Here is a 15,313-nt window from a genome sequence, read left to right as displayed (position 1 = left end):
TATATTGAGAGCCCACGGTTTTACAGTAATGTGAAAATCGAAATCATATTTTCGAAATGAGAACCATAAAATATATGCCAAATGCAAACAACCGGTCCCACATCACTAACGCCATGCACTGTAAACTCTCAGTTACAGTAATGCTGTCCGACTTGCAGGTACATCTTTCTGGTGCATGGGTCAGCTCAGATCCATTTCAACCCACGGCTCTAACCTGTTGGAAAACAAACGAAACCAAACATTATAACAGAGGGGGGGGGGGGGGGGGGGGGGGGGGGGTTGTTGCATTTTGTTGCGAACGTAGCTTATTATTAAATGTCCAGTAAGACTACTAAACTATATAGTAAACCGATAGTTTAGTCCGGTAGACCGATATACAGTAATATATATACTGTCTGTATAGATATAGATAGATAGATAGATAGATAGATAGATAGATAGATAGATAGATAGATAGATAGATAGATAGATAGATAGATAGATAGATAGATAGATAGATAGATAGATAGATAGATAGATAGATAGATAGATAGATAGATAGATAGATAGATAGATAGATAGATAGATAGATAGATAGATAGATAGATAGATAGATAGATAGATAGATAGATAGATAGATAGACAGACAGATAGATAGATAGATAGATAGACAGACAGACAGACAGACAGACAGACAGACAGACAGACAGACAGACAGACAGACAGACAGACAGACAGACAGACAGACAGACAGACAGACAGACAGATATATATATATATATATATATATATATATATATATATATATATATATATATATATATAATATGTATACATTACATACTGCTTTGTGGTTAGCCTACCCATCACTTAGCATCCCAGTCCGCTGAATGACCCAATCCTCTCTAACCGGACACCGAAGCAGCTCCTAAGCCCGCCCTTCTTGTACCGGTTCCAGGAGCGCTTGGAGGTCCTCATAATGTCCTTGAGGAGACGCGCGAGGGCGTTCTCCTTTCCCGCCAGTGCAGAATTCGTCACGTCGGAGTCCCAAGCCTCGAGCGCCGACTTCTCCGTATTCAAACCTTTGCCTCCTTCTCCCTCTGTTTCCTCCGAAGCATAATATGGTACGTTGCTCTCCTCTTCCAAAAGCTGCTTTATACTCTTAAGAGAAGGACATTGTGTCACAAATAGCACACTTAAAGTAATATCTGACATCATTTTTATGAAATATAACGGTATGCCAAGAATTTAAATGAATTCGTTTTTACGCACGGCGCGTTGACTTACCTGGAGATCAGAGACGGGTTTGGCTCCAGTCAAGCTTAGTAGTAAAAGTGCGGCCAAACAACCAAAAGCGATATTTGAAATCATTTTCATAGGTTTTCTGTGTTTCAGCTCTTTGCTTCCCAGTGTGGACCACTCTTGTCTCTCTCTTTTGGATACTGAACGTCACCATGCAGGTGCGCTTTTATACAACCTGTTTTCGTCACGAGGGGCCAAGGAAAATAATGAAGCGTGACTAATCTTCGAGAGTAGAATGACTATTCCGTGGACCGTGGGTGTAAAATGTGGGGATAATTCGAGCTCCACCTCAATTGACTCTGTGACGCCAAGTATGTCAAATTATACCATGTCGCCATATCCCGAACGACACAAACGGGCCACTTCATGCAATATCTCCTGGTGGTCGCTAGAATGCTGTTGCTAGGGAACAGTTTGGACCCAAGTGTATTTCCTGTCAATTATTGCATTAGCAAACATTGCAATGTTTGAAATGAATTTAATTTAATTGAAAATGGGGGACCCTGATGTAAACTAGACAAACGTCTTTCTCTGGTCTGCATCCCCTTAACAATTGTGTGTATTTAGCCGTACTGTATTGTACCCATTCTGCAATCTGTTAAATAAAGTTTTCATTCATTCATTCATTCATTCATTCATTCATTCATTCAAGGTCCGTTTAGAATGTTATTGTTGTCACTTTGAACCCATTAGACAAGACAACGGATCAAATGATGGCAGAAAGCAATTGGGTGTATTCTTTTTTTCTAGTTGTCCGGTCCAATGTTTAGGCAGCCGCCTCTCCTGACGTCATTTTAAGTTACTATTGTTGATGTTTCTTAGAAATCGTTAACTTGCTTAAAAACGCAGAGGAACGGTCACCACTTCGACGTTGCACCTGCACTCGTCACTTCCTTTTGCATCGTCATTGTTTTGATTGCCAGCTAGGTGTCTGAAAACCCCAGGTGCATCTAACAAACATACACACACACTACTGGATATAAGGAACACATATATTTAGCTATTTAATGCTACATTTATTATTGTGAATCAGTTTCTTTCTCAATGTGTGAAGTCTCTCTCTCTCTCTCTCTCTCTCTCTCTCTCTCTCTCTCTCTCTCTCTCTCTCTCTCTCTCTCTCTCTCTCTCTCTCTCTCTCTCTCTCTCTCTCTCTCTCTCTCTCTCACACTCATTCTCAGATATCTTTATAAAGTTTAACAATTTCAGAGGTCAGTTTATTATCGATATCAGGTAATTAAAATATAATTGACTAATGTACGTATATGTTGAGATCAGAGGCTCTGTGTAGGATTGTTAGTAACTGTCTAACTGTACATATGCTGTTTACACTAGTAACTGTTTACCTGCATATATAATTGTCTCCACCAGTGACTGTCTATAGTTGCATATATATCTGTTCCCACTAGAGGGCGCTCTAGGCAGAGCCACCCAGGTACTCCACCTTGTGGCGAGTATAAAAGCAAAGGTATACTCCAATTTCGTTCTCTCCCCCAATGTCTCTCAGTGAGAGAAGAACATGTATGTTACTGCTGCTCTTTCCATGTGAATAAAAAGAAACCACGCCAGTTCAGGCTCAAGATAGAAACCATGCCTCTTGACCACATTATTGTCGCCCTATAGCCGAATTCTGTTACCGGTTATGGGCCCAGATAACGCCGGGGCGAAATAGTAGAGGTATAGCAAGCTTAGCTGAAGTATAGGCTAGGATAGCGCCGGGAGCACCGTGTGGCTAGACGCTAGGCCAACAAGAGCGAAAGCTAAGCATACCATTAACGAAGAGGATGGAAAACAAGAGAAGAGGCAAATGGCCCACATTCAATGGAAAAGCAGAGAACTACGAGCTCTGGGAAGAGTGCATGCTGTGCTGCATGCACGGGGCGGGGCTGAAGGAGACGATCCTGTGGGCCCCCACCGGAGAACTGACAGCGGAAAAGCAAGCCCTGGACGACCAGCGGAACGCGAGCGCGTACTGTGAGTTAGCGCCGATGCTCGACGACACCAGCCTGGGGCTGATATTCCGCAACACTAAAGACAGAGGCAGAGAAAGTCTGGCGGTATTGAGAGAGCATTTCATTGGGCGAGGAAGACCCAGAGTCGTGGCCCTCTACACAGCACTAACGGGCCTGAGGAAGGGGACCACCGAAACCGTGACCGAATACGTCAACAGAGCGGAGCAAATCACGACACCACTGAGGAGTGCCGGAGAAGCACCAAGCGATGGGCTAATGATGGCGATGATAATGAGAGGACTACCGGAGCTGTACAAACCGTTCACACTCCTGGTAACACACGGTTCAACGGACATTACGTTGGGACAATTCAAGGCTAAGTTAAGGAACTTCGAGGCCTCAGAAGACACCCACCCAGCCGCCGCGGAGGAGGCGGAGAGGGTGCTAAAGGCCCGAGCGACGCCAAGAGAGAGAACCAGGACCACGACTGAACTGGCGTGTTGGCGATGCGGAGATAAAGGCCATCAGAGAAGCGAATGCACAAAGACTGTCTGGTGTAGCTTCTGCAAATCCACCGGGCACACAGACAGAGCGTGCATGAAGAAACACAACCAGAGCGCGTGATACGCGCATGGACAAGATGGCAGCCACGGACGAGACGACGGCCATGAACAAGACGGAGGCCACGGACAAAATGGCGACTACAGACGAGACGAAGGCCACGGACAAAATGGCGGCTACAAACGAGACGAAGGCCACGGACAAAATGGCGGCTACAGACGAGACGGAGGCCACGGAGAAAATGGCGACTACGGACAAGATAACGGCTGTGGACAGGATGACAACAGCGGACACAACGGCAGCGACTATCGACGTGAGATGAATCGAGACGACGCCCGGAGAATCGATGGCGGCGACTATCAACGTGAGGCGAGTCGAGACGACGCCCGGAGGATAACGGGACAAGAAGACTGCGCTTTCGGAGCGCGGACGGCGGGCATCGCCGGACCGGCCCAGCTACAGCGGGCCCAGAGAAGGGGACTGATCGTGGACACGGGTGCGTCGTCCCATGTCATCAACGACAGGGGTCAGTTCAAGAACTTTGACGACACTTTCCACCCGGAGAGGCACTGCATGGAGCTGGCGGACGGTAGACGCATCTACGGATTGGCACAAGAGAGGGGAGACGCACAGGTATGCCTCACGGACAGCAAGGGGCGCCGGCGTACGGTGACGCTAAAGAACGCTCTATACGTACCATCGTTCCCACAAGGACTATTCTCTGTAATAGCTGCTACTGCAAGCGGCGCCAAGGTATTCTTCGATAAAGGTAAACATTTTCTTGTAGAACCTGACGGTACCCGGTTCGACATAAAGATGTACCAGAGAATATTTTATCTGAAAACGGAGTGTAATGACAACGACCAGTGTAATGATAATGATGATGTGTGTAGCGGAATGGCCCGTCACGATATTCAGACATGGCACGAGATTATGGGTCATTGTAATTACGAGGATTTACTGAAACGGCAAGTAGTGTCAGAGGGCATGCACATTGAAGGGGAGAAGCGTAGACCTGACAAAAATTGTGCAATGTGCAAAACGGGGAAGTTTACCCAACCGAGATACAGAAATCCCACAGAGTAAGGGTACCACTTGCACTAGTTGACATGGACCTAGCAGGCCCAGTAAGCAACGAGTCCATAGGAGGTTTTAGATATGTACAGTCTTTTACAGACGTGTGTACAGGGGCAGTGTTTGTTTACTTTATCAAAGAAAAGAGTGACACACTCCAGGCCACAGAAAGATTCCTGGCAGACGTAGCCCCTTATGGTACAGTAAGATGTTTGAGGTCCGACAACGAAACCGAGTTCACAAACAGAGAGTTCCAATCACTGTTGAGAAGGTATAAGATAAGACACGAGATGTCACGTCCATATCCCACACACCAGAGCGGGGTGGCAGAGAGGGAATGGCACACCCTTTTCGAAATGGCTAGGTGTAAGCTAGCAGATAGTAACTTACCAAAGAGCCTGTGGCATTATGCGGTGCAAGAAGCCGCTTACACCAGAAACAGGTGCTTTAATAAGCACTCGGGCACCACCCCGTATACAGCGCTGACAGGAAAGAAGTGTAATCTTGCCAGAATGCACCGATTTGGATCAGTGTGTTATGCGTACCTGCAGGACAAGGGAAAACCCAAGTCCAAGGATGTAAAAGGATTTTTCGTAGGACACGACAGAGGAAGCCCTGCTTTCCTAGTTTATCACCCCGGTAACGGGAGAGTGCAGAAACACATGCTAGTCAAGTTTATGACAAAGACAACCTGTGAGAGCGAGACACAGACAGAGGAGCCAGAGCTGGACTCCAGAGCAAGGTGTGTAGAAACAGAAACACATCACCCCAGTGTACTTAGTACAGCTGTGCAGACAGACAGTCAGCAACCCCCAGAGGGCGATGACGAGGAGCACCTGAGGGTGACGTCAAGTGCCCCAAGCAGTGGGAGGTATCCCCCAAGGGAACACAGACCCCCAGAATATCTGCCAGACTATGCCAGGAAAGGGAATGACGAGGAGGACAATATACCTACCCCTGTTGGGTACTACTACAGGGTAGTCAGTGGAAGGATACGCCCCTTCCTGACAAAAGAAGCCACCCAACTCCTCGTCCAATCAACAGTCATCTCCCGCCTCGACTACTGCAACGCACTGCTAGCTGGCCTCCCGGCCACTGCCACCAAGCCTCTTCAACTCATTCAAAACGCAGCGGCCCGCCTGATCTCAAACCTACCGAAGTCGGCCCATGTCACCCCACTTCTTAGGGACCTGCACTGGCTCCCCATTGCTGCACGTATCCGCTTCAAGGCCCTCGACCTAGCATACCGTGCGGCAAAGGGAACCGCTCCCGCCTACCTCCGGTCAATGGTCTCTAACTACACACCCTCAAGACCCCTACGCTCTGCATCTTTTGGCCGCCTCAGACCTACTCCTATCCAAGCTCCCGGAGGGTCATCAAAGAGAAGCCGCCTATTCTCAGTCCTTGCCCCACAATGGTGGAATGAACTACCCATCCCAGTTAGGACAGCCGAATCCCGTCCAATCTTTCGCCGTCGACTTAAGACTCACTTCTTCAACCATTATCTGAAATGATATAAAAAAATAAAAAAAAACCCTGACTAACCTTACTGTCATGCACTTGTCCTAATAAACTAACCTACACTGTAACACGCAACACTTTGATGAACATTGTTACTCAGCTGATAGAGTTGTACCCTTCTTGCTGTCTTGTCGTACAGAACTTGTAAGTCGCTTTGGATAAAAGCGTCAGCTAAATGACTAAATGTAAATGTAAATGAATGGTCTTTATTAAGTATAATAATCTAAATATACTTAAAGTACCAAAAGTGAAAGTAGTCATTGTGCAAACATATAACATATAAACATGTGCCGACATAACGCTGTACTAACACAACACAAGGTAGGAACCAGGCTGAGGTATGAAACTAAGGTTGTACCTCAAAGTTCAATATTCAAAGTGAAAAACATTTACTGACTTTAACTAAAACTCTTATGCTCATACGCCGACGCCGTAGAGTCTGACTCTGAGCAAGTGCTGCTGCTATACTTCTGATGACGTATATTTTTGTGCGACAGCCAGGGGTGACAGGCAGCGTACGCGTCACAGGCAGCTTGCGGTTGTCAGATTGGGTGGTTTTCCGCATTATTTTGAAGCGTGTTTACGGTGTGTTTTAACTGGGTTTTCGGCTGAAAGGCATATGAAATCGGGCACACTTTTGAACGCCGTTATAATACAGTGCTGAGAATGAACGCACTTTTGAACGCTGTTATACAGTTCAATGAACGCGTTCTCAATTACGTTCATCTAGCGGAAATACAGTACGTTCAGTTCACGTTCGCCCAAAATACGAACGCGTTCATGAACGATCGTTCATGAACGATCTCAGGTACATCACTGGTTGTGGTATTCACTGACCTTTGGGAAGTATTTTTACATGTACATGGGTACCTGTGTGGTGTAGTGTATCTTGTAGACCAGGCCAATTGCAAGTTGCTGTACTCTGTCGTCTACTCTAAGCCATCCTAGGTTGTCAACGTGGGCAGGGGTGAGGTGGGTTCTAGGAGTAAGGTCAAGCAGTAGTCTGACCAGTTTGTTTTGTGATGTTTGTAATCTTGTTTTTAGCGCCTTTGAGGTGCTTTGGTACCATGAGGTGCAAGCATAGTCGTAGTACCCTTGAATGAGAGCTCCTGCCATAGTCTTCAGGGTATTCTTGTTTACCAGAGAGGATATCCGGTACAAGAATCTAGTTCGTTGGTTGACTTTTTTGATTACATTGGATGCCATTTTGTCACAGGAAAGATTTGCCTCTAGGATGGAACCCAGGTATGTAATTTCATCTTTCCTTGTGACAATATTGTCACCCACTGTAACTGAGAAGCCGTCGGTCTTGCTGAGTTTGTTATTTGATCCGAAGAGAATGGACTCTGTTTTACCCAGGTGTAATGATAGTCTGTATCCACTTCCATTAATTTGTGCTAAGATAGGATAGCTTGCAGCCAGATAGCTTTCTACTTAACACTTTGACTCTGGAGAAGACGGTAAGTGTATTTCCCATAATGTTGGTGTATTCCTTTACATTTTAGATCTCTAAATCAGTATCAGTATATTTTATGAGTTATGACTTGTGACAGTACGTTTATACATTTTGGAGATCATATCTTAGATTAATTTAGGCAGATGCTATTAGCACCCAGGTGTCCATAGCGAACAATGCTATTTGCATCCTGGGTGGAATAGCTAATGTGGGTATTTACACCTGGGTGTATATAGCATGGCAGAGACAAGCACCCAGGTGTCCGTAGCCAACAATGCTATTTGCGCCCGGGTACACATTAGATACTGTATGAGCCACAGCTTTTTTGATGTATAGGTATTCTTTGGTGTTAACTACATTCCCTTGTGCTGCTGCATGTAATTGAATTTCCCCTACGGGGATCAATAATATCTTACCACTGTAGATATTTACACCTGGGTGAGTCACAGCTAGTACATGAGAACCCAGGCACAGAACCCAGAGACAGGCAGGCAGGGGGGGGGTATATTAATCATGGCTATAATATAACGTACATTATATACCTTTTTTCCTGTGATCGATTAGTTCTGATGAGACTGCGTTTGCAGCATCCTCCAAAACGTCATCCAACTCTCTGCATAGGAAAGTGGGTGTAAATAGCAGAACAGCTGCCATGTGACTATTCTCACCCGGGTGCAAATAGACACTCCGATTAATTTTATTATCTGAAGGATCCAATAGATAGGATCTATAGGATCCAATGCGCCAAAATAATCAGTATATTTGTCAAGACCTTCAACAACCTTCACCACGCCTGATCTCAGCAATAGAAAATGTGTTTCCTGCGAATTACAGTCATGCCCTGTTTTGTGTCAACAATCTTCTGCTTCCTCAAGTAGTGCTGAAAACAGAACTGTGTCAAATCGTTCAAACCGTGTGACAGTTTCAGCGTGTGGCAGGTGTAACCATGTTTTTCACACGTCACATCACATGATAATGTCTGATATAGTAGGTCTGTCGTCTGACGTCAGCTACCCCAACCTATATTTCTCTTCACCTGAAACCCTCACCCATCCACCCCAGTTCTGGTTCAGTGAACGTTGTCATTTAGATGATGAAGTGCTGATGTTCTAATTAAGGGCCCTAATGAGGGGGAACCGGTGACGACGGATTCTTTATCTGTGGGAAAGTTAAGTGGTTTAAATGTCATACGTTTGGAAGGGGCTCCCTGGCCTGCAGGGAGCGACCACCCATACATAGAGGAGCTCCACTATTATGCTGCATTCAATTATAACTCGGGGGTTGGAAAATTCCGACTTCCTACTAGGAAAAATGTTAAAAAACACACATCAACTTTTGGAGTTCTTAGTTGCAAACTTGGGTATGATTTCTCAACCCCCAGTTCAAGCCTTGGCATCATTTGACGTAATTTCATTATGGCCACTCACATTGTATACATGTTGTTAGCTGTTTTAAGAGTACATTCGTAAGCATATTAGCTATATGTTACCCCACTTCTTCTGGCTTCCCATAGCCGCACAAATCCGCTTCAAGGTTCTTGACCCGGCATACCGTACAGCAAGGGGAATGGCTCCCTCCTACTTCCGGTCAATGGTCTCTAACACCCTCAAGACCCCTCCCTTCTACATCTTCTGACCGCCTCAGACCCACTCCTATCCGAGCTGCAGGAGGGTCATCAAAGAAAAGCAGGTATTCTCGGTTCTCGCTCCACAATGGTGGAACGAACTTCGCACCACAGTCGGGACTACTGAGTGAAACCCACCCAATTTTCCGCCATAGACTAAAAACACACTTCTTCAATCAATCTGAAATGTTAATTGTCAGTTAAAATTACTACTAAATGTATATGTGATTGTAAACTGTCTTTGTGAGTTGTAGTGCATGCAAGACAAATTGTAAGAAAAACTTAGTTTTTTCGACTTTGTAGCTCGAACGCACGTCAGAGGTCAGATATATGACACATTTCCCACTTCCAACCTCCCACCTCTGACCATAAATTAACGCAGCATTATAAAGGCTCAGACATCTATAGGCAATTGAAATTATGTTTGTTTTACAATAAAGCCTTGTCAAATAAAGTGCACAGATAGATGCCACACAGCCTAGGAGGGAGAGAGGGATGTAAACACATAGGCTCCAAAATGGGCTTGAACCCTGTTGCCTTCCATATAGAAAGTGTTTGTTGTGTATTTTTCGCCTATAGATTTGAGTTCATCATCACCGCCATCACTACAGATAGTGCAGGATATCCATTAAAACAGGTACCCTATTTAAAAAACGGGGCACCCCATGCCTCCCAGTTAAAGATTTTAGGTGCAGGAGTGAACGTTTGCTGCTTGAGCCCCTGCCCCCAAGAATGCCAGAGGACGTTGAAATTGGTTTATGAGTACAGTGAAATGTACTGAGACAAGAATTGGAAAAAGTCACTTGACCCCCAGCAATTCAGGAAGAGAGAAACAGTTTTACCTTCTTAACCCAGAGGGCAGGCCACTGTCTGATCTGATAGCTGGCGGCTAGGAGGGAACGTTTTCCTAAGTCAAAGTTAGAAGTTAGAACTCTAATTGTTCCCACGAACATTCTTTATTCCAGGTGAACTTGAGGCCTGACTCAATTTGGCATGATAGCTCTCGAGTCGAGAGGCTGGTTCAAATGTCAATTAGCCGGCCTCCACCTCCACGCGGCGTGCTCAGCCTCTCAGGGCGCGGGGCTAATCGCTCAACACTTACCCTCGGTCCCTCTCCTGTCGTTGGCATCAGGCAGGCGGCATTCATTTTGCCAAGTGATGACCAAAGAAATATTAGGCAAAAACCCATTCTCACCTGACAGGAACTAGACCAAAGTTAGAATCTCAAGCTTTAAGGACTGTTGGAGTTCATTCCATGAGCTAGGGGCATTTTAGTAAAATGCTGATTTACCCTGTTCCACCAGCCAATCACTATAATGGGTTCCATTAACTTCCATAGGTTCCAACATTCCATTCCAGTAATGATGTGATATAAGGAGGTAGCTTACCAGTAAGGGCCTCAAAAATGAACAAATACCTGTGTTTGTTGCATCTCTCTGTCAGAGAGTGACACATTCACACACATTAACTCAATGGGGGCCAGACCACGTAATATTACGTGTTTGGTTCATTTTTCTTTTTTTCCGATTTTAATATCCTATTTAATGCCAGGGACCCGTATGTTGCCGTTAGAAGCCCTACTACGATGCAGAGGGTGCAGTACCGGCTAGATTCTCCCAGATGGCGGTATCGAGCTGCAGTAAACCCTGGTCCAGACCCTTGTGTTACACTGTAAGGTCTCTGGGCGCAGATTTTTACTACATGGCAAGGCTAGAGGTTCAATCGGTCGCATCATAATGTCTACGGGACATCCGATACATATGCTGTGATTGATTATGCCGTGGCCCTAATCGACATTGGATAATAATAATAATAATAATGCAGGACCTGTTCCAGAGGTCTTTATTCGGCATGCAACGACACTCAATGTTTTTTTTTTTAGTGGTACACACAGCGGTTAGTTTTTAGCACACACACCGGAACACACACGCATGCATTGTCTTTTTAGGATCGCCGATGCGATTTGTCTCTGCGATTAACCCATCCCGTCGTCCTTCCCCCCCAAGGGCAGCCGGGAGCAGACAGGCATCAACGTGAGCCGCGCCAGGGGACCAATCCAAGTGCTCCTGTCCGTCTTCGTCAAGGACGCCACAGCGTTAGCGATCTGTTGTTGTGCATGTTTTTCCATTGGGTTTATCTTATCGGGGGGGAAACCCTTGCGAGCACGGGGAGAACATGCAAACTCCACACAGAAAGGCCTGGGAGATACCCCACCTGGGTACCTGGCATCATGGAAACCTGGTCCCCAAGCGGGAATCGAACCCTGGACCTTCTTGCTGTGAGGCGACAGTGTTAACCACTACACCACCGTGCCGCTGGATGTACCAGATGGTGATCAAACAATTGGAATATTATTTTTGGAATACTCCCGGCCACAGGTATGGACTATCTGACGTAAATTCTGGCTTGATCCTGCAATGTTTTCATACCGATCCAGCTGATTAGCGTTTTTAGCATTTAATACTAATGCCGTTACTTTCATGCATTCATGATGGAACATGATACCGATCAAATGCATTTGGATTTTTAACTCTAGCTTGTGTAGGGACGAAACGCCAATCGATTTAATGTTATTAGCTTAGCGCCTTATAACTAGCCTTGCAGGAATTATCCCAGACCATTCCGATATAACGCTCATATTCATCACGGTATAAAACAGGAACATATTGATGAAAAAAATATTTCTTTATGGCATATTGAAGGGAAGGTTCATACTGTCAATTGACAATGACATTGGACCCATAGCTATAATATAAAATATAGATTTAGCTCTACAAACAAGGTGACTAAGGTGATGGATGCCTCGGGGTCTTGGCCAAGACTGTAGTGACTGCTCTACATGCACCTCCGAGGCCTTGGATCAGTTATTCACCGCCGTCTGTCCGTGGTCCTGTCAACTGATTAACAGTATTAACAGACTGTTAACAGATTAACAGTCAACGCGGTTTCATTGCTGGGTTAAGTACTTCTATTCTATTCACATAATACGCTTACTTCATATATCTACTCCATTCACATATATGCCTACCACTTGTATCTATTGCTATGTCCGCCTACTACAATCTCATGAGCTCTCTAACGCCTGTCCCGTCTCCCTGTCTCCCTATGACTTGCTGTCCTGGAGTGTTGACCAGAGTGTTGGACGTCCCGTGACGAAGGCCGGGAGATTGCGACACCCTCTGCGTGCCCCCCTGTCTCCGGAGGTCTCGTAGTGGTGACCGGAGTGCCGGATGTCCCGCGATGATGTCGGGGAGTTTGCGACCCTCTCTGCGTCACCCCCTATCTCCCTGTCTCCGGCTGTCCCTGAGCAACGACCGGAGTGTTGAATGTCCCGTGACTAAGACGGGGAGGACGTGACCCTCTTTGCGCCGCCCCTGTGCCTCAAATAGATCCGCTATCAACTCTATCTTTAATCTTTCAAAATGTTCAGTTGCTATCGCTATTAGCTCTATCTTTAATCTTTCAAAATGTACAGTTGCTATTGCATGCACTCATCTGTGTTTCACTACACACATGAGTGCATGCTTACCAACTGTCCGTCTGCAACACTACTATCACCAACATCTAAGAAGGGAGATCCCCCCTTGAATGGCCCTTCTAAGGTTTCTCTCCTCCACACTGCCTGTGGAGCTTTTTTCCCTATTGTTAGGTTTTAGTGAGTTTTTCCTTACCTTCGCGTGGGGTATGTCTGGGAGTGCTTGCATTCTTTCATTTATTTGCATTCATCTAAAAATGTTTGGACCTTATGGTGTTCTTGTTCTGTTCTTGACTTATTGTTATGTTTTCTTCTTGACTTGTTTAAAGAAGACCTGTACGGCCCATGGGGACATTAACGTGTGTTGTCGGGCCCTATAAATAAATTTGATTTGATTTGTGACACACTCCTATCTTTTAAAGCGTGGCCTAGCTAGAACAGGATGAGGCCAATAGCTGGCACTGATTGAGTTAAAGAAGACAAAACACTTTAAAGATTCAGTTAAATGAAAATCATGTTTTTCCAATCTCGTAGCATTTTTTTACAGAAGGTATGTTGACCTAAAATTAACCAAAATGTTAGAACTCTTGCTGATGACTAAAGCCCTTAGATGTCTATCCCCTGGATATCAACTAAATCAAGCCATTTCAGATATCAAATCTGCTTCCTCTGAAATATTGCATAACACACAGCATAATACACACAGCATAATACATTGGCCCATCAGTCACATCTAGCTGAATGGCGCTCACCGTCAGCATAGATGTAGTCCTATCAAGCCTGTGTCTATTGTCTATTATACAACAGTTATTTCCAAGCAAGTAATTTGATTGGACAAGAGTCATTCCATGAGTCCTGATATTCAGTATAACAGGACTGGGACTTTTAACTATATGTATCACTCCACCGGACAGGTGTTTTATTAATAAACGCTAATTTCACATCGGTGCGCTCCGCCCCTCCCCCCAAGCCCAAACAGTATAGTTTCAGCTCATGTTGAGAGGGAGGAGGGAGCCACGGTGCTTTTCTCCAGTTATTTTTAAACGTCTTTGGTAACTTGTAGAAGATGACTGTTATGTACCCCAGTGGGGAGACGCAACACTAGGCCACAGACAGGATAGGTGAAGGTGCAGTGACACAAAACACAAGAAACAATTTGCAAAATAATAATATTTATTTCACAAAATTCAAAACTCGGCAACACAGAGCGCAAGGAGGACTTACCAGTGAGCACCAAATGAAATATCAAAAAGAAATAAAAGCCCACCCCCCCCCCTTACAGGCGCGGACACCCCAAAGTACAGGTGGTGGTGCTCACTTCTAAAGCTGGTGTCTTTAACAGTAGGTCACCTACGTGATGCAAAATGTAGACCCAGGGTATCTTCCTGTCCTCAATGTCCCCGTGTGCAAAACAAAAGATTAATACAAAGCAAAGCAATCACCATAGGCTGGGTGACGAGGAATAAACAAATACACAAACAGGTTATGGGCAAAACAGAAATGTACAACTACCAAGCTAATGCCAAACAGGCCACAGCTCTACAGAACACAAACAGCACAAAACTATACTAAAGACCTAAACTAACTGACAGCACAAAGTGCCAGAGCCTTCACCAGCTCTATACCGAAGACGTACCAAAATGAGCTCCCACACAGATACAGACCAAGTATAATTACCACCACACACAGACCAAGTATAGTTACCACCACACACAGACCAAACGAACCAGGGAGCTCACTAACACTGCACACAAATGGGTATATGAAGGAGTGTGGAGCCTGATTGCCCGACGAGCCTCAGCTGCTGCTGTTGTTGTTGCTGGAACTGAGACACCTGAGAGTGGGGATATGTAGACACAAGAGGGAGACAAGACAACAACAAACAAAACATGCCTATACTGTATATACAACAGATAACATACATTACTCCCTCTACATAAGGACACCGTCCGTAACACCCCCCCCCCCATAAAGAGTCAGCCCATGGCTGGCGACAACACAACATACAACCCAAGTCCCCCATTTGTTATTCCCAAAGAACACAGATCACAACACAAAACAAAACATCCACCACTGCCATCAACCAACCAGACCATCACCTTCCCGCTGTTTCATACCTCTCTTGGTAGCATTTGATATGATCAGGGGTGCTGTTGACACAAAATGTCCAGGGGTACAGCAGTCCCAACGCCAACATCAAAAGTATTAAGACCGCGGTCTGAGAAGGCACCCCACAAAAAAAAACAGAGGGATGGGCCACGGTTAAAACGCACAATGGCAGACTGCTGCCCTCTTCCTTCTCACAAAGAAAAATACATAATACAATGTGAGAAAGTCCACACAGCACAGCACAAAATGCAGCGTTACAATAC

General features: G+C 45.3%; 1 protein-coding gene across 1 annotated transcript; it reads right to left on the bottom strand.

Moving 5' to 3' along the window:
- Window positions 1-849: 849 nt before the first annotated feature.
- Window positions 850-1,350, bottom strand: nppal (natriuretic peptide A-like; the record flags this gene model as incomplete). The annotated part of the gene is made up of 2 exons (XM_084333461.1): window positions 850-1,140; window positions 1,267-1,350. The coding sequence occupies 2 exons, from the start codon at window positions 1,348-1,350 to the stop codon at window positions 850-852; spliced, it is 375 nt and encodes a 124-aa protein (XP_084189587.1).
- Between the last annotated feature and the right edge of the window lie 13,963 nt (window positions 1,351-15,313).

This window comes from Notolepis coatsorum, assembly GCF_963971535.1.
Source record: "Notolepis coatsorum genome assembly, chromosome: 17".
Classification (NCBI taxonomy): domain Eukaryota; kingdom Metazoa; phylum Chordata; class Actinopteri; order Aulopiformes; family Paralepididae; genus Notolepis; species Notolepis coatsorum.
The sequence above is the reverse complement of the archived record's forward strand: the minus strand, read 5'-3'. Positions and strand labels throughout refer to the sequence as shown.